The sequence below is a fragment of the Mirounga leonina genome, unplaced genomic scaffold (genome assembly GCF_011800145.1).
Source record: "Mirounga leonina isolate KUSES-001 unplaced genomic scaffold, KU_Mleo_1.0 Mir_128, whole genome shotgun sequence".
In the NCBI taxonomy this organism is placed as follows: Eukaryota; Metazoa; Chordata; class Mammalia; order Carnivora; family Phocidae; genus Mirounga; species Mirounga leonina.
Window position 1 is genome coordinate 5322834 of NW_023270320.1, and position 26184 is coordinate 5349017.

At 37.5% G+C, this 26184-nt stretch overlaps 1 protein-coding gene and 1 pseudogene across 1 annotated transcript in view; both read right to left on the reverse strand.

Annotated features, from left to right (window-relative positions):
- Positions 1-1000: 1000 nt before the first annotated feature.
- On the reverse strand, positions 1001-4380 carry LOC118009946 (annotated as a pseudogene).
- Positions 4381-21145: 16765 nt separating this feature from the next.
- Positions 21146-26184, reverse strand: part of LOC118009944 (disintegrin and metalloproteinase domain-containing protein 32-like) — a 196519-nt gene continuing 191480 nt past the window's right edge. Inside the window, exons 22-24 of the mRNA XM_035003988.1 lie at positions 24899-24937; positions 22462-22500; positions 21146-21699 (exon numbers count right to left, since the gene is read on the reverse strand). Of these exons, the coding sequence (XP_034859879.1) occupies positions 21693-21699; positions 22462-22500; positions 24899-24937 (85 nt within the window). The 3' untranslated portion in view covers positions 21146-21692. The remainder of the gene's footprint in view (positions 21700-22461; positions 22501-24898; positions 24938-26184) is intronic.

Sequence of the window (26184 nt, forward strand, 5' to 3'; positions counted from 1 at the left end):
GGTTGCTGCCTGTGGTCTCCTGTAGGATTTTGTTGGATATTTATCTCCATTTAGGTCTTTCATCCATTTGAGTTTGTTTTTGTGTATGTGTAAGAAAGAGGTCCAGTTTCATTCTTATGCATGTGGCTGTCCATAAAAGTTTTTCTTAAGTATAGAAGTTCAAAGAAGGTTTGACATAAGGATCCAATTGGAAAGGTATTTCACAGAAGCAACCAAATGATAAGGGAAATAGGAGATGCTGTTAAACGACATTGGAAGTAATAGTAATCAAATATCTTGGAAAAGTTTTTTTAAATGTAAGAAAATTTGACCAAATGAAACAATGATAATGTGTATTTGTAATAACCTAGAACTAAATTTTAATTTAACAATATTTAACATCATTAATATTATGGAAGGCATGAAAAGGGGAGATGTCAAAATAAGAATTTTCTCAATTTGATTCTAAACATGTACTTATATAACTAAGAATACTAAAAATATATCAACAAAAATTGTAGAAATATAGGGGAAAATTGGCAAAAGCATCATCAGAGTTGGAAATTGTGAACACACCTTTTATAATTATTGACAGGTCAAAATTCAGACAAAATTTAATAAAAATATAAGATAATTGAATGACTCAAATAAGTCTGACCTATTAAACATTCATACAATTCTAAATCAACTATAGAGAACACACATTCTTCCCAACCACTCATGAAACATTAACAAAATGATCATGTCCTAGGTCTTAAAATATTCCAACTAATTTCAAAGACTAAGTACATAATTCAGTTTATATTTATTTCCAATTATATTAATAATCTCTGTATTTTAAGGGGGCCATTTAATCAACTTGAAATTATTGGTATAGTTGGGTTGTAATATATCATCTTCCTGTTGACTTTCTGCTTGCCTTGTCCCTTTTATGCCAGTTTTTCTCTTTTCTTGCCATCCTTTGGATTGATCATGCTTTCTTTTTTTTTTTAAACTCAAAAAACTTTTTTTTTTTTCATTTGCAAAGGTATTTAGAACACATAAAACAAGGCAACATTTATTCTTTCTTCTCGTCTTCCGGTGTGGGGTCTGTGGGCGGCTCCTCCACTGTGGCCCTGTTGCTCTCTGAGCCAGTGTTACTGTCACTGGTCCCTTCCTCAGCCATACTGTCCACCCCCTTCTACCCGCTCTTCTTGTCCTCAGGAGTAGACGTGCCTTCTTCACCCTTCTGTTGGCTTTCGGTCGCTTCTTCAAGGTGTGTCTCCTCTGTCTCCATCGGGATGCTCTCGTCGTCGTCCTTCTCCTTGGTCTTCCTAGCAGCTTGCTCGTCCTCAGGAACTGCGTTCAGCTTGCTCTGCTGCTTCTTTCTCTCCTTCCTCCTGCCTTTTTCGAGTCTGTTCCTCTTCCTGTGCAATTTCAGCAGCAATCTTTTCCATATCCGCTTCTACTTTCAAACCGCACAACTTTTAAGTTCATTGTTAAATGAATCTGTGCTTTCCAGGAGTTTCCTCTTCTTTTTTTCCAGGAGTTTCCTGGTGTCGCTCGTCTGTTTGAAGAAGTTCGGGCTTCTAGTTTTCCCTGATGAACCATAAGGACTGGACCTGTCGTTTGAGGACCTGCATTCTAGCTGTTGTGACAAATGACCAGACGTCTGGCACCACACTCCCACTAAGGATTTCACTGATGAAGCGGTGGTTTTTCTGGAAACGGGCAGTGGCTCTATGCTTCATGGAGAAGCCATCATCATAATCGTCTGGATCTTCAGCAGGCTGAATGCTCATGTACGGTTCTCCTTTCTCCATGCGAGACTGTCTCTGTCGACTTTCTTCCCCTAAAGCTGCTTCTGCACGACTTTTTGCATTTATGTAAGCAAGGTGTGCAGGGGAATTATGATAGGCCTTCATAGAGCCATTGTATTCTATCTTTTCTGCTTCGTATTCATTTAAATATTCTTGTTTTTCTTCATCAGTGAGATCTTGCCACATGCCACCAATAATCTTGCCAATCTCCCACAACTTTAGGTCAGGGTTGGAAGGTTTTACTTGGCCCCGGACCTTTCTGCTGTACCTCATGGAGGGCATCAGTGGTTTATCTGGTGGCTTTGGGGGTTTTGAAATCGTAGTACCAGAGGATGCCGAGACCCAGCTGTTGGTGCCTGGGTTCCCTCCCAGCCTGTAGTTGTTGTAGGCAAGATGACTGTATGGATTGTATCCCACAAACCGTGGTGTGCTGGGCATTTGTGTTGCAGGAGCTGGGGTGGGAGGTGGGGCATAAGATGGTCTTTTTGACATTTTGGAAGATTAAGTTCTCAGTTCCTTAAGACTGAATCTGAGACACCGCGGGCAGAAAAGGCACCCACAGCTCCGGCTTCGTTTCCCTTTGGCCTGCGCCTGATCATTCTTTCTTAATCCATTTTCTTTCTTTATTGGCATGACAACTATATAGTTTTTAAATTTTTCTTTTACTGATTATCTTAGAATTACAAAATGTGCCCAGGATAATTTCTCTATTTTAATATACACTGATTAGCAACCTTAATTACATCTGCAAAGTCCCTTTGCAGGAATACCTAGATTAATGTTTGATTGAATAATTAGAGGACAGGAAATTTTGGAGGGACATCTTTATAATTCTTCTTACAATAAGTGCTTTATTATTGTCTCCAATCCTTTGGACTCTTAGCAACCAGATCAAGATATGACTGTCCATGTGTCATTCTTCAGTGGTGTGGTGGCATGATTTTTAGCAGGTCTTTGATAGGGTATAAAGTATAGCTTCCCTAACTCTGCCATAGTGTATACTCTGTTTGAATGTCTACTGCTAGGTATTTATTTGACTTTAGTTGAAACAGAATGCATCACAAATTTCACCAAGTCCTTCTGCAACCCAAAATACCTAACTGGAATAGAGTTGTGCCAAACCTGAAAAAAACATAAAGTTAGATGGGAAATAAGAGTGCCGTTGTAATGACAAACGAGGTTCATCTCTCACCTCTCATCATTTCATGATCCTGGAACCTTACCTCTTAGGAGGTACTCTTCTCTGATCTCAGAGTTGCTACATAATTTATGGATGGTTCCATCATGACCTCACTTCTAAACAGCTAAGAATGGCAGATATACTAAACCCAACCTCTTGGCATATTATCTTAGAGGAGACTGTAGGAGCCTAATCAAAAGGGGAGAACTAAGACAGTACTCATGGAATTTACCTGGACTCTATAGTTAACAACAGGCCTGATCCTTATAGACCTCTATTACTTGTCTGTGCCTAATAGTCTAGCTGACTTATCTGGCATTCTAATGATTGGAGAAATGTGACCAGGATTGAACTGGTCAAATTGCTATACATTCAATCTTCTGATATTTCTGATAGAATTGAAAAACTAATTTCCTATGTGGATACTCACCAAATCTCTAGTATACATTGACATTGAACAATGCTGTTGGTGTACATACAAAACCTATGGCATCTCTGACACATCAAACACTCTGAAAACAAATAAATGAGTGTGTGCCTAAAATTGACATAAAAAAAAAAAAGGTTATTGCCCTTGTATGGGCCCAGGCTAATACAGCATAAGAATACCTTCAAGAAACTCATGAGTGTGAAGTTAGCTACAAATTACTCTTGCCCAGGTATCCTACTGTTCCTAAAAGTATTGACCCTGCTTGTCACTGGCAGGTAGATTGCAATGGGTCACGCCTTATCCTTTCCATTAAGCAAAAGGTGTATTTTCACTTGACCTAATTCTCAATTTACAGACAACTGCAGAAGCAACATTATCCCAATTCCATAGTACCTGTTCAGAAAACACATTTTTGCACCTGATTTGACTTTGGGGTAGCATATCCATGTCTGATGTTGGCAAGGCTGAACCAAGAGTCTAGGCAGCTCAGCTGGATTCAGGAAAGAGCACCTATGCACTATTCCATAGGCCAATAAACTGGAGAGGAACATTTGGAAATGCAATCGTTAGGAAAACCACTACCCCCTCTACAGTGCCTCCTGGAGCTGGCCTACGAGGTATTTGCATTGTATTGAAATGTATTTGTACGGTAGCCATGTACTAGCTGTTACAGTGTTGGTTGTGAACTACCTCTTCAGAATAAAATGCAAGAAAATAAAGACAAATAAATGTAAACATCCCATGTACATGGACTGAAAGATTTAATATTGTTAAGATGAAATACATCCAAAGCTTTCTACTGGTTCAATATTGTCCCTATGAAAATCCCAATGACATTTTTTGCAGAAATTGAAAAACCCATCCTAAAATTCACAAAGAATCTCAAGGGGCCCAAACATCCAAAAACAATGTTGAAAAGAAAAACAGAATAATATGCGGATATCAAACAAGCTATTTCTACCCATTCAAGGTTTCAGTAGTCTGTTCAAAGAGAACAATCTGTAGTACAAGACTGTTTAAGAAGGCTCAATTTATTTTTTTTTTTAAAGATTTTATTTATTTATTTGAGACAGAGAGAATGAGAGACAGAGAGCATGAGAGGGAGGAGGGTCAGAGGGAGAAGCAGACTCCCTGCCGAGCAGGGAGCCCGATGCAGGACTTGATCCCGGGACTCCAGAATCATGACCTGAGCCGAAGGCAGTCGCTTAACCAACTGAGCCACCCAGGCGCCCTAAGAAGGCTCAATTTAAACATCAATATGAATGAGAATGAAAATACCAGTGTACAGCACAAATTCTGTCACCTGTACCAAAAGAAAGGCAATGTTTGAGTCGGCAAAAGTGTTTCCAATGACTTGACATTTGGAGACATCTTCTCAACAGAGACTGTTACCTCCTGATGATGACTTTTCTGGATATAAAGAGAGCTACATAAAGCTTTCTATAATAGTGTGACTTGGTAAGCACAGGCAAGACAGGAGAAAAACAAACTATCTTTCAAAAGCCAAGTGCTAACTTTCACCCAGTTCTCAAATTTCCCTCAACTTTGAGGTAAAGTTATGTACTCAGGATTTTCTCTTCTGGAATCAAGTTTTTCTAGGGACACCTGGGTGACTCAGTCGGTTGAGCATCCAACTCTTGATTTTGGCTCAGGTCGTGATCTCAGGTTCATGAGATCCAGCCCCTCATTGGGATCCATGCCCAGCATGGAGTCTGCTTGAGATTCTCTCTCTGCCTCTGCTTCTGCCCCTCTCCCTGCTCACAACCACTCTCTCTCTAAAATAAATAAAATCTTTCTTTAAAAAAATTTTTTTCTGTCAGCTCTTTGGGGAACTGATTAGCTAGGAATCTAAACATTTCTTAGGTGACACTTGTGGTTGGACTATTTCATGAAATTTATTTTTCCCTTGAGCAACCAAGTGGGAGAAGCACCATTCCTGCCTACAAAGTCTCTTCCAGACCTGAGGTAAAAAGAAAAAAAAAGAAGAAGAAAAGAAATGACCTTCATACACTGGAAGAGTTCAATAAGTTCAGAGTTGTGGAGGATATTCCAACATAAGTTATCAAGGAAAACATAGAAATCATTATACACCAGCTTCTACATTGGAACAGAAGCTAACTTTCTGTTGACATATTTGGCCAAAGAAGAGACAGAAAAGCTGGAAGAGCACAGGAGTGTAATTGAATCTCATGGGGTTAGTTAGCAATTCCCTGAACCAAAAGCCCAACAAAAGGTTGATTGGCTTAAAGAAAGCTTTAGTTGAAAATTGCTTATAATTGGTGATGTCTCATTCCATATATTCCCATCTATGCGATTCATAGAGACCATCTGTGCTGTACCTAAAATGGCCAAGTTAAGGGCTATGGGACTCCACTGCTTGAGTTGTTTAAAAGAGTATTGCATAAAACAGGGTTCCATAGGTGGCTCAGTTGGTTAAGCATCTGCCTTCGGCTCAGGTCATGATCCCAGGACCTAAAGACACGTGCAGATCGAAAGTGCAAAGATGGAAAAGCAATTATGAAATGTTCTGTATATATCTGTTAAATCCATCTGACCCAATGTATCATTCAAAGCCACTCTTTGTTGATTTTCTGTCTGGATGATCTATCAATTCATGTAATTGAGGTGTTAAAGTCCACTACTATTATTGTATTACTATCAATTAGTTCCTTTATGTTTGTTATTAACTGTTTTATGTATTTGGCTGCTTCCATGTTGGTATATAAGTATTTACAATTATTTTATCTTCTTGTTGGATTGTTCCCTTTATGATTATATACTGTTCTTCTTTGTCACTTTTTACAGTCTTTGTTTTAAAGTCTATTTTGTCTGATGTAAGTATTGCTACCCTTGATTTCTTTTGACGTACGCTGCATGATAATGTTTCCCCACCCCTCACTTTCAATCTGCATGTGTTTTTAGGACTGAAATGAATCTCTTTTAGACAGCATAAACATGGGTTTTGCCTTTCCATCCATTCCATCACCCTATGTCTTTTGATTAGTGTAGTCCATTTACATTCAAAGTAATTATTGATAGATATGTATTTATTGCCATTTTGTTACTTGTTTTGTTACTTCTCTATTCCTTTGTTCCCTTGCCCTTTTCTCCCACAATCAGTTGGCTTTCTTTAGTGACTTACTTGGATTCCTTTCTCTTTATTTTTTGCTTATCTATTACTAATTTCTGGTTTGTGGTTACCATTAAATTGGTGTAGGGGCGCCTGGGTGGCTCAGTCGTTAGCGGCTGCCTTCAGCTCAGGTCATGATCCCAGGGTCCTGCATCAGGCTCCCTGCTCGGCGGGAAGCCTGCTTCTCCCTCTCCCACTCCCCCTGCTTGTGTTCCCTCTCTCACTGTCTCTCTCTCTGTCAAATAAATAAACAAAATATTTTTTTAAAAAATTAAAAAAAATTGGTGTATAACAGGGGGGCGGAGCAAGATGGCGGAGGAGTAGGAGACCTGGATTTCATCTCCTCTCAGGAATTCAGCTGGATAGGGATCAAACCATTCTGAACACCTACAAACCCAACAGGAGATCGAAGAAAAGAATAGCAACAACTCTCTGAACAGAAAGGCGACCACTTTCTGGAAGGTAGGACGTGCGGAGAAGTGAATCCAAGGCAATATTTGGGAGGATAGATGACGGGGGAGGGGCCTCCGTCGGCCGCTTCTGGCAAGTGATAGAGCCACGGAGCACAAAATCGGAACTTTTAAAAGCCTGCTCCACTGAGGGACGTCACTCTGGTGGCTAAGCGGGGGGTGGAACCCTCCGGGACAGTGGGGTCTCAGGACCCTCGGGGTCACAGAAAGACCGGGGGTGCCTGAGTGTGGCAGAGCTCCCAGGTAACGGAGCAGGGAAGCCGGCTGCAGAGGCGGAGCCCAGGCGCGGGCTCTCAGCTCGGGGTTGCCATAAACCGTGATCCGCGGCACAGTCGGGCCACTACTCCTCCAGCAGGGACCCAACAGGCGGCAGATCTGGGGAGACTCATCTTCCTCCCCCAGGAGGAGCCGCGCGGGAGTGCACCGCAGGGATCTGCTGGGTTTGGAGACTCCACCCGGGGTCGGGGGCCAGAGATAGAAACGCGCGGTCACAGGCCGGGTGAGAACGGAGTGCGGCCGGAGACCAGGGAGACGGGAGTGACTGACAGCTTTTCTCTGGGGGTTCACTGAGGAGCAGGGCCCCGAGTTCTCGGCTCCTCCGGGGCAAAGATTGGGAGGCCGCCATTTTCACTCTCGGCCTCCAAAGCTGTATGGAAAGCTCGCAGGGAACAAAAGCCCTGGAGAGCAAACCTGAGCAGATTACTTAGCCGGGAGGGGGCAAGGGCGGGGCAATTCCGCCTCCTGCAGAGACATTTGGAAACCACGGCAACAGGCCCCTGCCCAGAAGATCAGCGAGAACAGCCAGCCAAGACCAAGTTTACCGATCAATGAGAACGGCAGAACTTCAGCGCTAGGTGAATACTGCACATAGAATTCATGGCTTTTTTAGTTGAAAATAGAGCGACCATATGATCCAACAATTGCACTACTGGGTATTTACCCCAAAGATACAAAAGTAGGGATCCGAAGGGGTACGTGCACCCCGATGTTTATAGCAGCAATGTCCACAATAGCCAAACTGTGGAAAGAGCCAAGATGTCCATCGACAGATGAATGGATAAAGAAGAGGTGGTATATATATATACAATGGAATATTATGCAGCCATCAAAAGGAATGAGATCTTGCCATTTGCAACGACGTGGATGGAACTGGAGGGTATTATGTTGAGTGAAGTAAGTCAAACAGAGAAAGACATGTATCATATGATCTCACTGATAGGAGGAATTCTTAATTGTAGGAAACAAACTGAGGGCTGCTGGAGTGGGGGTTGGGGTGGGAGGGATGGGGTGACTGGGTGATAGACACTGGGGAGGGTATGTGCTCTGGTAAGTGCTGTGAATTGTGCAAGACTGTTGAATCTCAAATCTGTACCTCTGAAACAAATAATGCAATATATGTTAAAAAAAAAAAAGAAGAAGAAGGTAGCGGGAGGGGAAGAATGAAGCGGGGGAAATCGGAGGGGTAGACGAACCATGAGAGACGATGGACTCTGAAAAACAAACTGAGGGTTCTAGAGGGGAGGGGGGTGGGGGGATGGGTTAGCCTGGTGGTGGGTATTGAGGAGGGCACATTCTGCATGGAGCACAGGGTGTTATGCAGAAACAATGAATCATGGAACACTTCATCTAAAACTAATGATGTAATGTATGGGGATTAACATAAGAATAAAAAAAAAGAATGAGAATGAAAAAAAAAGAATTCATGGCTTTTTTACCATGATTCTTTAGTCTTTCAAAGTTAATTTTTTTTAAATGTCTTTTTTTTTTTTGAATTTTTCTTTTTCCCTTTTTCAAACAACATCTTATCAATCCCTTTTTAAAAAAAAAACATTTTTATTTTTCATTTTTAGAGTCATATTCTATCCCTTCATAGTAGTTACCCGTATTTTTGGCATATATATATATATAAGTTGTTCTCTCTTTAAAATTTTGAGATAGTTTCTTCTAACAGATTAAAATATACGCTAAATCTCTAGTATATCGTGTTTTCTATTCCCCTGCCTGATCACATTCTCTCCCTTTTTTCTTTTTTCTTTTTTTAAATCTTCTTTCTTTTTTCAAACAACTTCTTATCAATTCCTTATATAAAATTTTTTATAATTTCCATATATTCCCATCCCTTCATATTCCATCCCTTCATCATATCAACCCTTATTTTTGTACATATATAAGTTTTTCTTTCTTTAAAATTTTGGGAGGCACTTTCTTCTAAAAGACCAAAATATACCCCAAATCTAGTGTGTGGCACTGATCTATATACCACCCTGATCATATTTGATCACATTCTGGTTTTGTTGTTGTTGTTGTTGTTGTTGTTGTTGTTGTTGTTTTGTTTGTTTTTGTTTGTTTTTATCTTTATCTTTCTCTTTTTTTTCTTTTTCTTTTTTCTCTCTTTCCATTTCTTTTTCCACTGCTTCAGGTCTTTTCTGACCTACTCAATACAGACATTAGTACGATGTCAGATCTAGAGTTCAGAATCATCACTTTAAAGATACTAGCTGGGCTTGAAAAAAATACGGAAGGTATTAGAGAAACCCTTTCTGGAGAAGTAAAAGAACTAAAATCCAAACAAGTAGAATTCAAAAAGGCTATCAATGAGGTGCAATCAAAAATGGGGGTGCTAACTGCTAGAATAAATGAGGCAGAAGAGAGAATCAGTAATATAGAAGACCAAATGATGGAAAATAAAGAAGCTGAGAAAAAGAGAGATAAACAACTACTGGATCATGAGGGCAGAATTCGAGAGATAAGTGATACCAAAAGACGAAACAACATTAGAATAATTGGGATCCCAGAGAAGAAGAAAGAGAGAGAGAGAGGCAGAAGGTATATTAGAGTAAATTACAGCAGAGAACTTCCCTAATTTGGGGAAGGAAACAAGCATCAAAATCCAGGAAGCACAGAGAACCCCTCTCAAAATCAATAAAAATAGGTCAACTCCCCGACATCTAATAGTAAAACTTACGAGTCTCATAGACAAAGAGAAAATCCTGAAAGCAGCTTGGGAGAAGAGATATGTAACCTACAATGGTAGAAACATTAGATTGGCAACAGACCTATCCACAGAGACCTGGCAGGTCAGAAAGGACTGGCAGGATATATTCAGGGCACTAAATGAGAAAAATATGCAGCCAAGAATACTCTATCCAGCTAGGCTGTCATTGAAAATTGAAGGAGAGATAAAAAGCTTCCAGGACAAACAAAAACTAAAGGAATTTGCAAACACAAAACCAGCCCTACAGGAAATCTTGAAAGGGGTCCTCTAAGCAAAGAGAGACCCTAAAAGCAACAAAGACTGGAAAGGAACACAGACAATATACAGTAACAGTCACCTTACAGGCAATACAATGGCACTAAATTCATATCTTTCAATAGTTACCCTGAACGTAAATGGGCTAAATGCCCCAATCAAAAGACACAAGCTATCAGACTGGATTAAAAAACATGACCCATCGATATGCTGTCTGAAAGAGACTCATTTTAGATCCAAAGACACCCCCAGATTGAAAGTGAGGGGGTGGAAAACCATTTACCATGCTAATGGACACCAAAAGAAAGATGGGGAGGCAATCCTTATATCAGACAAATTAGATTTTAAACCAAAGACTGTAACAAGAGATGAGGAAGGACACTATATCCTACCTAAAGGGTCTATCCAATAAGAATATCTAACAATTGTAAATATATATGCCCCTAATAAGGGAGCAGCCAAATACATAAGCCAATTAATAACAAAAGCAAAGAAACACATCGACAACAATACACTAATAGTGGGGGACTTTAACACTCCCCTCACTAAATTGGACAGATCGTCTAAGCAAAAGATCAACAAGGAAATAAAGACTTTAAATGACACACTGGACCAAATGGACTTCACACACATATTCAGAACATTCCACCCCAAAGCAATGGAATACACATTCTTCTCTAGTGCCCATGGAACATTCTCCAGAATAGATCACATCCCAGGTCATAAATCAGGTCTCAACTGGTACCAAAAGATTGGGATCATTCCCTGCCTATTTTCAGACCACAATGCTTTGAAACTAGAACGCAATCACAAGAGGAAAGTTGGAAAGAACTCATATACATGGAGGATAAAGAGCATCCTACTGAAGAATGAATGGGTCAACCGGGAAATTAAAGAAGAATTTAAAAAATACATGGAAACCAATGAAAATGAAAACACAACTATTCAAAATCTTTGGAATGCAGCTAAGGCAGTCCTAGGAGGAAAGTATATAGCAATACAAGCCTTTCTCAAGAAACAAGAAAGGTCTCAAGTACACAACCTAACCCTACACCTAAAGGAGCTGGAGAAAGAACAGCAAATAAAGCCTAAACCCAACAGGAGAAGAGAAATCATAAAGATCAGAGCAGAAATCAATGAAATAGAAACCAAAAGAACAGTAGAACAGATCAACGAAACTAGGAGCTGGTTCTTTGAAAGAATTAACAAGATTGATAAACCCCTGGCCAGACTTATCAAAAAGAAGAGAGAAATGACCCAAATCAACAAAATCATGAATGAAAGAGGAGAGATCACAACCAACACCAAAGAAATACAAACAATTATAAGAACATATTATGAGCAACTCTATGCCAGCAAATTAGATAACCTGGAAGAAATGGATGCATTCCTAGAGATGTATCAACTACCAAAACTGAACCAGGAAGAAATAGAAAACCTGAACAGACCTATAACCACTAAGGAAATGGAAGCAGTCATCAAAAATCTCCCAAAAAACAAAAGCCCAGGGCCAGATGGCTTCCCAGGGGAATTCTACCAAACATTTCAAGAAGAATTAATACCTATTCTTCTGAAACTGTTCCAAAAAATAGAAACGGAAGGAAAACTTCCAAACTCATTTTATGAGGCCAGCATTACCTTGATCCCCAAACCAGACAAAGACCCCATCAAAAAGGAGAATTACAGACCAATATCCCTGATGAACATGGATGCAAAAATTCTCACCAAAATACTAGCCAATAGGATCCAATAGTACATTAAAAGGATTATTCACCACGACCAAGTGGGATTTATCCCTGGGCTGCAAGGTTGGTTCAACATCCGCAAATCAATCAGTGTGATACAATACATTAACAAAAGAAAGAACAAGAATCATATGATCCTCTCAATAGATGCAGAAAAAGCTTTTGACAAAGTACAGCATCCTTTCTTGATCAAAACTCTTCAGAGTATAGGCTTAGAGGGTACATACCTCAATATCATAAAAGCCATCTATGAAAAACCTACAGCGAATATCATTCTCAATGGGGAAAAACTGAGAGCTTTCCCCCTAAGGTCAGGAACGCGGCAGGGATGTCCACTATCACCACTGCTATTCAACATAGTATTAGAAGTCCTAGCCACAGCAATCAGGCAACAAAAAGAAATAAAATGCATCCAAATCAGCAAAGAAGAAGTCAAACTCTCACTCTTTGCAGATGATATGATACTTTATGTGGAAAACCCAAAAGACTCCACCCCAAAACTGCTAGAACTCATACAGGAATTCAGTAAAGTGGCAGGATATAAAATCAATGCACAGAGTCAGTGGCATTCCTATACACCAACAACAAGACAGAAGAAAGAGAAATTAAGGAGTCGATCCCATTTACAATTGCACCCCAAACCATAAGATACCTAGGAATAAATCTAACCAAAGAGACAAAGGATCTGTACTCACAAAACTATAAAATACTCATGAAAGAAATTGAGGAAGACACAAAGAAATGGAAAAACGTTCCATGTTCATGGGTTGGAAGAACAATTATTGTGAAGATGTCAATGCTACCTAGAGCAATCTACACATTCAATGCAATCCCCATCAAAATACCATCCACTTTTTTCAAAGAAATGGAACAAATTCTAAAATTTGTATGGAACCAGAAAAGACCCCGCATAGCCAGAGGAATATTGAAAAAGAAAAGCAAAGCTGGCGGCATCACAATTCTGGACTTCAAGCTCTATTACAAAGCTGTCATCATCAAGACAGCATGGTACTGGTACAAAAACAGACATATAGATCAATGGAACAGAATAGAGAGCCCAGAAATGGACCCTCAACTCTATGGTCAACTCATCTTTGACAAAGCAGGAAAGAATGTCCAATGGAACAAAGACAGTCTCTTCAACAAATGGTGTTGGGAAAATTGGACAGCCACATGCAGAACAATCAAACTGGACCATTTCCTTACACCACACACAAAAATAGACTCCAAATGGTTGAAAGACCTCAATGTGAGACAGGAGTCCATCAACATCCTAAAGGAGAACACAGGCAGCAACCTCTTTGACCTCAGCCGAAGCAACTTCTTCCTAGAAACATCGCCAAAGGCAAGGGAAGCAAGGGCAAAAATGAACTATTGGGACTTCATCAAGATAAAAAGCTTTTGCAAAGCAAAGGAAACAGTCAACAAAACCAAAAGACAACCGACAGAATGGGAGAAGATATTTGCAAATGACATCTCAGATAAAGGGCTAGTATCCAATATCTATAAAGAACTCATCAAACTCAACACCCAAAGAACAAAGAATCCAACAAGAAATGGGCAGAAGACATGAACAGACATTTTTCCAAAGAAGACATCCAAATGACCAACAGACACATGAAAAAGTGCTCAATGTCGCTCGGCATCAGGGAAATCCAAATCAAAACCTCAATGAGATACCACCTCACACCAGTCAGAATGGCTAAAATTAACAAGTCAGGAAATGACAGATGTTGGCGGGGATGCGGAGAAAGGGGAGCCCTGCTACACTGTTGGTGGGAATGCAAGCTGGTGCAGCCACTCTGGAAAACAGTATGGAGGTTCCTCAAAAAGTTGAAAATAGAGCTACCCTATGATCCAGCAATTGCACTACTGGGTATTTACCCCAAAGATACAAAAGTAGGGATCTGAAAGGGTATGTGCACCCCAATGTTTATAGCAGCAATGTCCACAATAGCCAAACTGTGGAAAGAGCCAAGATGTCCATCAACAGATGAATGGATAAAGAAGAGGTGGTATATATATACAATGGAATATTATGCAGCCATCAAAAGGAATGAGATCTTGCCATTTGCAATGACGTGGATGGAATTGGAGGGTATTATGTTGAGTGAAATAAGTCAAACAGAGAAAGATATGTATCATATGATCTCACTGATATGAGGAATTCTTAATCTCAGGAAACAAACTGAGGGTTGCTGGAGTGGGGGGTGGGGTGGGAGGGTTGGGGTGACTGGGTGATAGACACTGGGGAGGGTATGTGCTCTGGTAAGTGCTGTGAATTGTGCAAGACTGTTGAATCTCAGATCTGTACCTCTGAAACAAATAATGCAATATATGTTAAGAAAAAAAAAGAAGAAGAAGAAGGTAGCGGGAGGGGAAGAATGAAGCGGGGGAAATCGGAGGGGTAGACGAACCATGAGAGACAATGGACTCTGAAAAACAAACAGGATTCTAGAGGGGAGGGGGGTGGGAGGATGGGTTAGCCTGGTGGTGGGTATTGAGGAGGGCACATTCTGCATGGAGCACTGGGTGTTATGCACAAACAATGAATCATGGAACACTTCATCTAAAACTAATGATATAATGTATAGGGATTAACATAAGAATAAAAAAAAAAAGACTGTAGGAAAGGATGAAGAGGGACACTATATCACAATTAAAGGTTCTATCCAACAAGAAGATCTAACAATTATAAATATTTATGCTCTTAACTTGGGAGCAGCCAATTATATAAACCAGTTAATAACAAAATTAAAGAAACACATCGATAATAATACAATAATAGTAGGGGACTGTAACACTCCCCTCACTGCAATGGACAGATCATCTAAGCAGGAGATCAACAAGGAAATTAGGGTTTTGAATGACATACTGGACCAGATGGACTTCAAAGATATATTCAGAACTCTATCCTATATATTCAGAATTCTATCCTAAAGGAATAGAATACACATTCTTCTCAAGTTCACATGGAATATTCTCCAGAATAGATCACATACTAGGTCTCAATGGGTACCAAAAGACTGGGATTATTCCCTGCATATTTTCAAATAAGAATGCTTTGAAACTTGAACTCAATCTCAAGAGGAAATTTGGAAAGAACTCAAATACATGGAGGCTAAAGAGCATCCTAATAAAGAATGAATGGATCAACCAGGAAATTAAAGAAATGAAAATGAAAACACAACTGTTCAAAATCTGTGAATGAAGCAAAGGCAGTCCTAAGAAAGAAGTATATAACAATACAAGACTTTCTCAAGAAACAAGAAAGGTCTCAAATACACAAGCTAACCTTACACCTAAAGGAGCTGGAGAAAGAACAGCAAATAAAGCCTAAACCAAGCAGGAGAAGAGAAATAATAAAGATCAGAGCAGAAATCAATGAAGTAGAAACCAAAAAAAAACCAGTAGAACAGGTCAACGAAACTAGGAGATGGTTCTTTGAAAGAATTAACAAGATTGATAAACCCCTGGACAGACTTATCAAAAAGAAGAAAGAAAGGTACCAAATACATAAAATCATGAATGAAATCGGAAAGATCATGACCAACACCAAAGCAATACAAACAATTATAAGAACATATTATGAACAACTATATGCCAACAAATTAGGCAACTTGGAAGAAATGGTTGCATTCCTAGAAACTTATAAACTACCAAAACTGAAAAAGGAAGAAATAGAAAACCTGAATTGACCCATAAACAGAAAGGAAATTGAAGCAATAATCAAAAATGTCCCAACAAAAAAGAGTCCAGGGCCAGATGGCTTCCCAGGGGAAATCTCCCAAACATTTAAGGAAGAATTACTACCTATTCTTCTGAAGCTATTTCAAAAAAAAAAAGAAATGGAAGGAAAACTTCCATATCTTTCTATGAGGCCAGCATTATCTTGATCCCAAAATCAGACAATGACCCCACCAAAAGGAAAATTACAGAACAATATCCCTGATGAACATTGATGCAAGAATTCTCACCAAGGTATTAGCCAATAGGATCCAACAGTATATTAAAAGGATTTTTCACCATGACCAAGTGGGATTTATTCCTGGACTTCAAAGGTGGTCCAACAGCTGCAAATCAATCAATGTGATATACTACATAAATAAAAGAAAGGACAAGAACCATATGATCCTCTCATTAGATGCAGAAAAAGCATTGGACAAAGTACAGCATCCTTTCTTGATTAAAACTCTTCCCAGTGTAGGGATAGAGGGAACATACCTCAATATCATAAAAGCCATCTATGAAAAGCCCACAGCGAATATCACTCTCAATGGGGAAAAACTGAGAGCTTTCCCCCTAAGGTCAGGAACACAACAGGGATGTTCATTCTCACCACTGTTGTTCAACATAGTACCGGAAGTCCTAGCCTCAGCAATCAGACAACAAAAAGAAATAAAAGGCATCCAAATCAGTAAAGACAAAGTCAAACTCTCTCTCTTCGCAGATGACATACTTTATGTGGAAAACCCAAAAAACTCCACCCCCAAATTACTAGAACTTACAGAGTAGTTCAGCAAAGTGGAAGATATAAAAATCAATGCACAGAAATAAGTTGCACTTATATACACAACAATGTGACTGAAGAAAGAGAAATTAAGGAATTGATCCCAATTACAATTACACCAAAAACCATTACTTAGGAATAAACCTAACCAAAAAGGTAAAGGATCTGTACTCTGAAAACTATGGAACAATCATGAAAGAAATTGAGGAAGACACAAAGAACTGGAAAAACATTCCATGCTAATGGATTGGAAGAGCAAATACTGTTAAAATGTCTATGCTACCCAAAGCAATCTACACATTCAGTGCAATTCCTATCAAAATACCATTGACATTTTTCACAGAGCTGGAACAAATAATCCTAAAATTTGTATGAAATCAGAAAAGACCCCGAATAGCCAAATGTTGAAAAAGAAAACCAAAGCTGTGGCCTCACAATTCCAGACTTCCAGCTCTATTACAAAGCTGTCATCATCAAGACAGTATGGTACTGGCACAAAAACAGACACAGAGATCAATGGAACAGAATAGAAAACGCAGAAATGGACCCTCAAAACTCTATGGTCAACTAATCTTTGACAAAGCAGGAAAGAATATCCAAAGGAAAAAAGACAGTCTCTTCAACAAATGGTGTTGGGTAAATTGGACAGCCACATGCGGAAGAATGAAACTGGACCATTTCCTTACACCATACACAAAAATAGACTCAAAATGGATGAAAGACCTCAATGTGAGACAGGAATCCATCAAAATCTTAGAGGAGAACACAGGCAGCAACTTCTTTGGCTTTGGCCACAGCAACTTCTTGCTAGACACATCTCCAAAGGCAAGGGAAACAGGCACCTCATATCAAGATAAGAAGATTTTGCTCAGCAAAGGAAACAGTCAACAAAACCAAAAGACAACCTGCAGAATGGGAGAAGATATTTACAAATGTCTTATCAGATAAAGAGCTAGTATCCAAAATCTATAAAGATTTTACCAATCCCAACACCCAAAGAGTAAATAATCCAATCAAGGAACGGGAAGAATACATGAACAGACATTTCTCCAAAGACATACAAATGGCTAACAGACACATGAAACAATGCTCAACATCACTTGGCATCAGGGAAATACAGATCAAAACCACAATGAGATACCACCTCACACCTGTCAGAATGGCTAAATTTAACAAGTCATGAAATGACAGATGTTGGCGAGGATGCAGAGAAAGGGGAACCCTCCTACACTGCTTATGGGTATGTAAGCTGGTCCAGCCACTCTAGAAAACAGTTGGAGCTCCTCAAAAAGTTGAAAATAGAGCTACCCTATGACCCAGCAATTGCACTACTACTAGGTATTTAACCCAAAGATACAAATGTAGTGATCTGAAGGGGCACCTACACCCCAATATTTATAGCAGCAATGTCCACAATAGCCAAACTATGGAAAGAGCCGAGATATCCATTAATGGATGAATGGATAAAGAAAATTGGTATACATATACAATGGAATATTAGCCATCATAAAGATGAAATCTTGGGGGTGCCTGGGTGGCTCAGTAGTTAAGCGTCTGCCTTCAGCTCAGGTCATGATTGGGATCGAGCCCTACATGGGGCTCCCTGCTCTGCAGGAAGTCTGCTTCTCCCTCTCCCTCTGCCCCTGCTTGTGTTCCCTCTCTCGCTGTCTCTCTGTCAAATAAATAAATAAAATCTTTAAAAAAAAAAAGATGAAATCTTGCCATTTGCAATGATGTGGATGGAATTAGAGGGTATAATGCTAAGCGAAATAAGTCAATCCGAGAAAGACAATTATCATATGATTTCATTCATATGTGGAATTTAAGAAACAAAACAGAGGAGCATAGGGGAAGGGAGGGAAAAATAAAACAAGATGAAGTCAGAGAGGGAGACAAGCATAAGAGACTCTTAATCCTAGGAAACAAACTGAGGGTTGCTGGAGGGGAGGGGGATGGTGAGATGAGGTAACTGGGTGATGGACATTAAGGAGGGCACAGGATGTAATGAGCACTGGGTGTTTTACAGAACTGATGAATCACTGAACACTAGGTCTGAAACTAATAAAACATTACATGGTAATTAATTGAGTTTAAATAAAAAATAAAAATAAAATAAAATAATGTATTCCATAAGAAAATATACAAAAAGTGCTAAAAGTAAAAAAATGGCAATTTAGAATTCTATGTGCAATTAGACATATCCTATGAAAATGAAGATTAAAAAATACCTTTTCAAACAGAAAAAAAAAAATGAAGGAATTTGTCTTCATCAGTAGCACAGTGTAAGGAATACTAAAGAAAGTTACTCAAGCTGTGGGAAGTGATCTCATATGGAAACACAGTTGTATAAGAAGAAATGAAGAGTACCTAGTACCTGAAAGGTTAAACATGTGGGTATATATAGAAGCCTAAATTTTTTTGAAAATGCTATTGACTCTTTCATGTGAAAATAACAGCAACATCTAGGTCAAATGTGTAGAATTAAATATAGTAGCACCAAGGGCAGGAGGAGGTAACAAAAATTATACTGTTGTAAAGTATTTGTTGTTTGTTAGGTAAGATAATACTAATTCAAGGTAGACTGTGATAAATTAAGGATGCATAATATAATCTCTAGTGTAGCCACCAAGAATATTAAAATATAAAAAGGACTGCTAGACGAGCCAATAGGGAAGAAAAATAGATTAATGCTCCATTAACCTAAAAGAAGGGGGGCGGAGAATGAAGAAATGTGGAACAAGTAGAAAACACATAACAAAATGTTAGACTTAAAATCAACAATATCAGAAATTATATTAAATGTAAATGCTTTTAACACTGCAATTTAAAAACATCCACCTGGATTAAAAAAAGTACAAGACTCAAATGTATGTTGTTTACATCAGATACATCTTAAATATAAGGAAAGATATACTGAAAGTTAAAGAATGAAAAAAGATATCCCATGCAAAGAATAACTGTAAAAAACCTGGCATGGCTATATTAATATCAGAAAAAAGTAAAATTCAAAACTAAGAATATAAGTAGAGATAATAAGGGAATTATGTCATGATAAAGGGTCAGTTCATCAGGAAAACATACCAGTCCTAAAGACATATGCACAAAATATAACTTGAAAATACATGAAACACTACTATACCTAAAACAACATAGCAACAACAATAATAGGCAATTTTAACACATCTCTTTTAGGAAATAATAGAAAAAGGGCAAAAAATTTTAAAGATTTCAAAAACCCTGGTAACAAACTTGACATTTATATATTCAACAATTTGCAAAATGCACATTTTTTTAGTGCACATGGAAAATTCACCAAAACAGACCATAGGCTGGACCATAAGCAAAACAATAATTTCAACGGATTGAAATTGTGTATATTCTCTGACCATGACTGAATTAAGAAAAGATTAAACCGAAAATATCCAAATATTTGAAAGTTAAACAACACATTTCTAAGTAACTCATAATTCAGACATCAAAGTGAAAATTAGAAAATATCTGACCTGAAGAATAATAAAAATACAACATATAAAAATTCATGAAATGAAGCTAAAGAAGTATATAGAACAAATTTATACCTTTAAATGAATTAGAAAATGTTTAAAACGAATGATCTAAACTTCCAACTCCAGAAGCCAGGAAAAGAGCAAATTTTAAAAAGGCAGAAATCAATTAAACAGAAAACAGAGATGCAATAAAGAAAAAAAAGACAAGAGGTGGTCTGAAGAGATTAAGAGATTCGTTATTGTGAAAACTCTGTTATCAAGACTGATCAGAAGAGAACAAGAATCACCATGATTAGGAATGAAAGAAGGGACATAACAATAGACACTAAAAAAGGTTATTGAGAACAACTTTATGCCAAAAGATCAGCCACTAAATTAAATGGGTAAACTCCTTTAAGATTATAATATTTGAAAACACTATTGCAAGAATAAATGAAAAATCTGAATAGTCCTTTGTTAAAGACATTGAATCCTCTTTCTTCCTCTTTCCCTTCAAAAGAATGGTAAGAAAGAAGTATCTACCAAATGTCTATATTTATAGTATTTATTACCAAAGTCAAAATCAAATTCTTGGGGCGCCTGGGTGGCTCAGTTGGTTAAGTGACTGCCTTCGGCTCAGGTCATGATCCTGGAGTCCCGGGATCGAGTCCCGCATCGGGCTCCCTGCTCGGCAGGGAGTCTGCTTCTCCCTCTGACCCTCCTCTCTCTCATGCTCTCTGTCTCTCATTCTCTCTCTCTCAAATAAATAAATAAAATCTTTAAAAAAAATCAAATTCTTGGGACTCTCTTCTAATTTTTATACCTATAGATTTTACTCTAATCCTCTAACCAAAAGAATTAGAGAAAAAAGAATAAATTGAAGACAAATTAAGTGAGGTTTATTGACAGAGAAAATAATATAGATGGTAAGATTAGTGAGATAATTCACTGATGAGTGATACAATTTTACCCTTCCTTGGTGAATTCTACCATATATTTAATTGGAAAATTAAACAATCTCATACAAACTTTCAGAAAATGGAAAATGACAGAACTTGTTCCCAACTCAGTTTATCAACCTTGTCACCAAACTCTGATAGAGGTTAACCTTTGCCCCTGAGATCCAAGCCCAAGCTCTCTGGGTCCTTCTGTCTTTTGGGATTCACCCTGTGGATCACCTAGCCAAGGAAAAGGGGAAAGGAGGTGGGTAGAGCAAGAGTCCTGGACAGTAATGTACAGTCCTCAAAGTGAACACAGCTTCTTTCAGAAGCCTATACTGGGGTTGTGGGGAGGGTGAGGCAGGCATATATCTGGATTAAGTGAGATCTGTATGCAGCTACTCAAGTCTGGTGAGAAATACCAGGAGGAGGACCATGGACTACCAACCACAAGCTCCTCCTCAGTAAAAGCAGTGGATGCAGATTCCCAGCACCTGGGGCCCCAGGCAGGTAAGCAGGAGTAGGTGGCGGGACAGCTGGGGAAAAGAGCAGAGGGAGCCTGGTTGGGATGGGGATGCTTGAGCTGAGCTATCTTCAGTTAAGGGCCCTGAAATGACAGAACTGAAGCCTCAGGGGTAGAGGAAGAAATACAGATGCACATGCAAATAGTTCCACACTCGGTTTATTGTTTCCTTTGACTGTGACCAAGGGAGGAAAGGTGGAATTCTCATTTCAGTGAGACACTCTGTAATATCCATTGTCCTCTGAAGGAATTATTAGTTACTATGGAAAAGAAAAAAGACACATTTTTAAGGTACTGAGAGCAAATAAATTCCCTTCCACTGCCAAATATACAAACAACTGAGGGTACTGCCAAGCAAAAATTCATATGTCAGAAAAAAGGATTCTACAAAAACTTTTTGCAATTTGCTTGTGAAATTATTTGGCTGTGAGTAATGTTTATGCTACAATTTTCTGAGATTTCTGGGGAAGCATCGTATTTAATCAGAAGTATTTGCAAATGAGAAAATCTTACATTTTTCTACATATAATTAAATGTTTATGAATGTAACAGTTAAGAGTTTGCATTTTTTTGGGTAATTGAAACATATTATTAATTTTATTTTTTCCATATCTTGGAGCCAATCTGTTTGGTTTTGCATGTTGTAAACAGTGTTTTGTTTTTGGCAGTTGGAAACTCATAGGCCTTAAATATTATGTCTACAATGCATAATGGATAAAGTGGCCCTGATTATGAATTTATTTTATAGACTAATTTACATATGTTATATCTTATTGGATTCAAACTCTTTAATTCCAGTCTATCCACAAGAGCAAGTTCCAACTTTACTAAACTGAAGAAAAAAGACTAAGTGAATAAATACTCATTAATTAGTAAGATTAGTAAAGATTAATATGTTTTTTCTGATATAGTACTTTACTAATTCTTCTACCTAATAAATACCTAGGAATTAATTAGAGATTATGAATTTCATTTCAATTTTAAACATACTTATTTTAAGAGACAGCTCCTAATGTACTTACCTACTGATATGTGTTTGGGTGCTTTCCTGTGATTTGGATCTAGGTAAATAAGGAAATAATACTTTTATTTTGATAAAATACAATCTGATAAAGTTATTTTTTTATTTTTAATGGAAGTTTCTTCCTCTTTCCTTTCAAAAGAATGGTAAGAAAGAAATATCTACCAAATGTCTATATTTATACTATTTATTACCAAAGTCAAAATCAAATTCTTGGGACTCTTTTCTAATTTTTATACCTATAGATTTTACTCTAATCCTCTAATACCAAAAGAATTAGAGAAAAAAAATAAATTGAAGACAAATTAAGTGAGGTTTATTGACAGAGAAAATAATATAGATGGTAAGATTAGTGAGATAATTCACTGATGAGTGATACAATTTTACTCTTCCCTTCCTTTCCTTACCTCTGCTATTTTATATCTTCAGAACTTAAAGTAGATTTTTCCTACTACTCTATGAAACACACTTTTTAAATATATGGTTGACCCTTGAACAACATAGAGGTTAAGATTGCCAACCCCCACACAGTCAAAATCCACGTGTAACACTTTGACTCCCCCAAAATTTAATTACTTAATAGTATACTGTTGACTGGAAGCTTTACTGATAATATAAACAGTCGATTAACACATATCTTATATTTTATATGTATTATATACTGTATTCTTACAATTAAGCTGGAGAAAAGTTATTAAGAAAGTAATAAAGAAAATACATTTATAGTACTGTACTATATTTATTTAAAAAATCCATTTTAAGTGGATCTGCACAGTTCACATCCATGTTGTTCAAAGGTTAACTCTATTTAGTTCTCCCCCAAGCCAATTAAGAGATCTAGACTTGTGAGTCTACTGACATGCCCAACCCATTAGATATCCATCATTTAAAAAAAAAATTCTTATTTTGGTAATGTTATAACCCAAAGAGTTGGTTCTACCAACATCTCCCACCAGTTTTCCAATTGAAAAAAAAATACTTAAAATAAAAGTTTAAAAAGAACTGGAGAAAAAAATCTAATAGGTGCTATAATAATAAAAGCACAGCAACTATGCCTAGTTTATTAAATTTAAATGAAAGAACAATTCAAGGATGTTTTTCTGGTATATGATAAACACAAACTCGACTAATGGATTAACATTCCAAATTAAATTCTTCAAATGCAATATATAATGTCCTATGAATGATGTCCTTGACTATCATTCAAGGACATCACCAGTGACAATCACCAGTTGAACACGACTTCTAGAAGAGGATGATTATGTGAATCCCATATTCTATAATGAGAGAGGGGACTCTAATTGGAGTAGTTATAATATTAATTGTGTGTGTGAAGTTCAAGAATGATCACTCATTCATTAAACAAGTACTTATTACACATGTACTCTGCTAGGTGCTAACCCTAAATTGGTTAGCAAAATATACATGGCCATTACCCTCAAGTGATTTCAGAGTATATAGGGAAAGTAATACTTCTAGGTAAGCAAAAGGTTGGAAGAATTACAGTGTTTGAGCATTATATCACAAATATCCCTTGACAGGGAATTGAGATAATAAAGAAAATCAGCTTTTTTTTTTTTCATAATTAGTTGGGAGAATGTAATTAACATCTATAAGGGGTTATGATGTTAGAAGACATCCAAAAATAACAGAGAGAATAAAAGATGTAGAAATTCCATAGCTCCCCTAATGAAGAAGTGACTTCATCAGAAAGGATAGAAACTATAAATGTGGTGTAGCCTGAAAATTTAACCTGTGGCTATAAAGGATATTCTGGAAAACTAGTGGATTGAAATTAACTAAAGAAGACACTTCAAGGAAAAACATCAGACCTTACAAGAAAACTAAAACTCTATTAAGGGAGAAAGAAAGAAGAGCAGACCAGTAAGTATTTGATGACTTCAGAGGGATCACAAGGCCACAACAGTGGAGCAAGGGAAACTAAAAACTTAAGAAAAATTCATAGAACCTTTGTTAACACAACTGTGGGCTGTTGAGGGGCTATGAAAAGCAAAGAATTTTACTGTGTTTATGATACCATCTCTTTGATAAACTCCTCCTAAGTGGAGTTTACTCAGTTGTTTATATTGAGGTTGTGGATGCAAATGTAATCTGAACAAAAAAATATTTCCCTTTGTGTATCTCGTCATAAAGGATGTAAAAATGCTCTGCTTATAAGTTAGTTCCACAAAATAATTATAGATATCTTGTCTCATTAGATCTAACTAGTTTTTCCTATGTATCAAAAGAGTAGGCAACCAATAAAAACTTAGTCAACTGAAGAAAAAAGACTCATTCCTAGAATGGAAAATATTAATAAATTGTCTTTAGGGTTTTATCAATTGTGGCTGCTCAAAAATTATTAAGCAATTATTTATTTGTTCATTCTTATTTTCAAGGTATACTTATTTATGAGAAACACTTCCTAAATTGCTTACCTGCTGGTATATGTTTGAGCACTACTTTCTGACCTCGATCTAAATAAAAATAAAAGATAAAAATAATGTCTAACAGTTATATTAAGAAACTTGCCTACATTAAGAATGAAGATCAGGCCATTTTACACCAAAACTAACCCTTTTAATACTTGGGACATGCAAAAAAAGTAATATTTTTATTTACCCAACACCAAGTGCAACATATACTGCAAAATTTAAATTCTCCAGTGAGGAAAATATCTAGGTAGCTTTTTTTTCTTTATCACTTCTAAGCACAATATATAAGTTTGATGATGAATGCCTGAATTTGGCTGTCAGGCTCCAAGCTAACTTTTTAAATTCATTGATACGTAAACTGCCACATTTTGCAAATTAAAACACATTTATTTACTTCTGAGCAATCTATCAGAGTGAAATGACAGGAAAAACTTTCCCTTTCTATTCCATAAGTAAAGCTTTTCCTTTCCATTCCACAGAAAAGCTGAAGAAAATAACACAAAAATCTAATACCCAATGGAGCTTGACAGCCAGAGGGCTTTTCCTTCTGTCAGTAAAAAATGAAGAAACTAGAAGTTCAGAGGGAAAACAGGAGCAAAAGCTGAATGACTACAAGGAAATATGAATTACTCACACCCTAATAGACATGGTTTTACTAACCCTAGCTTGGAAGGAGTTGAAGCAGATATTTAGATGTTAGAAAGCTAAAACAAACCCCAGGACTAGTAGTCCTAAGTGGCGATAATAAAAGTTATGGCTACTGGAAATGCAACAGGTAAGTTGTCTTAACCATGTGGATGGAAAAAGATCACCTAGAGATGTAAAACCTCAGGCCTGCACTATGTATAGGCACAGGACCTCAATTCCTTAATTCTACTACCCACGAATTTGAACCAGTTAAGTATAGAAAATACTGAAACATTCATGCTTCAAGGCAAATCTAAAACATTCCCCTCATCCTAATGTATGCCTACAACTCAGAGCATGCAGAATTCCCATGAGACCAATCATCGTTCCTGGTGATGACATTGCTTACAAGTCTAAATTATAAACTACTGTGTAAAAAAGGAAATGGAAATCAAAATGAGAAAATAGGTTCAAGAATGAATAGTGAACAAAGTAATTGATAAATATGTTGTTAAATCCTATTAAATATTTAATTAATATAATATTATTTTTATATATTATTAATATAATAACAATAACAATGGCTAATGTGTACCTAATGTGTAGGTAAAGAACCTAGAAGTTAAAAGCCAAATGACAATATGTGAGAGATTAATAATTGA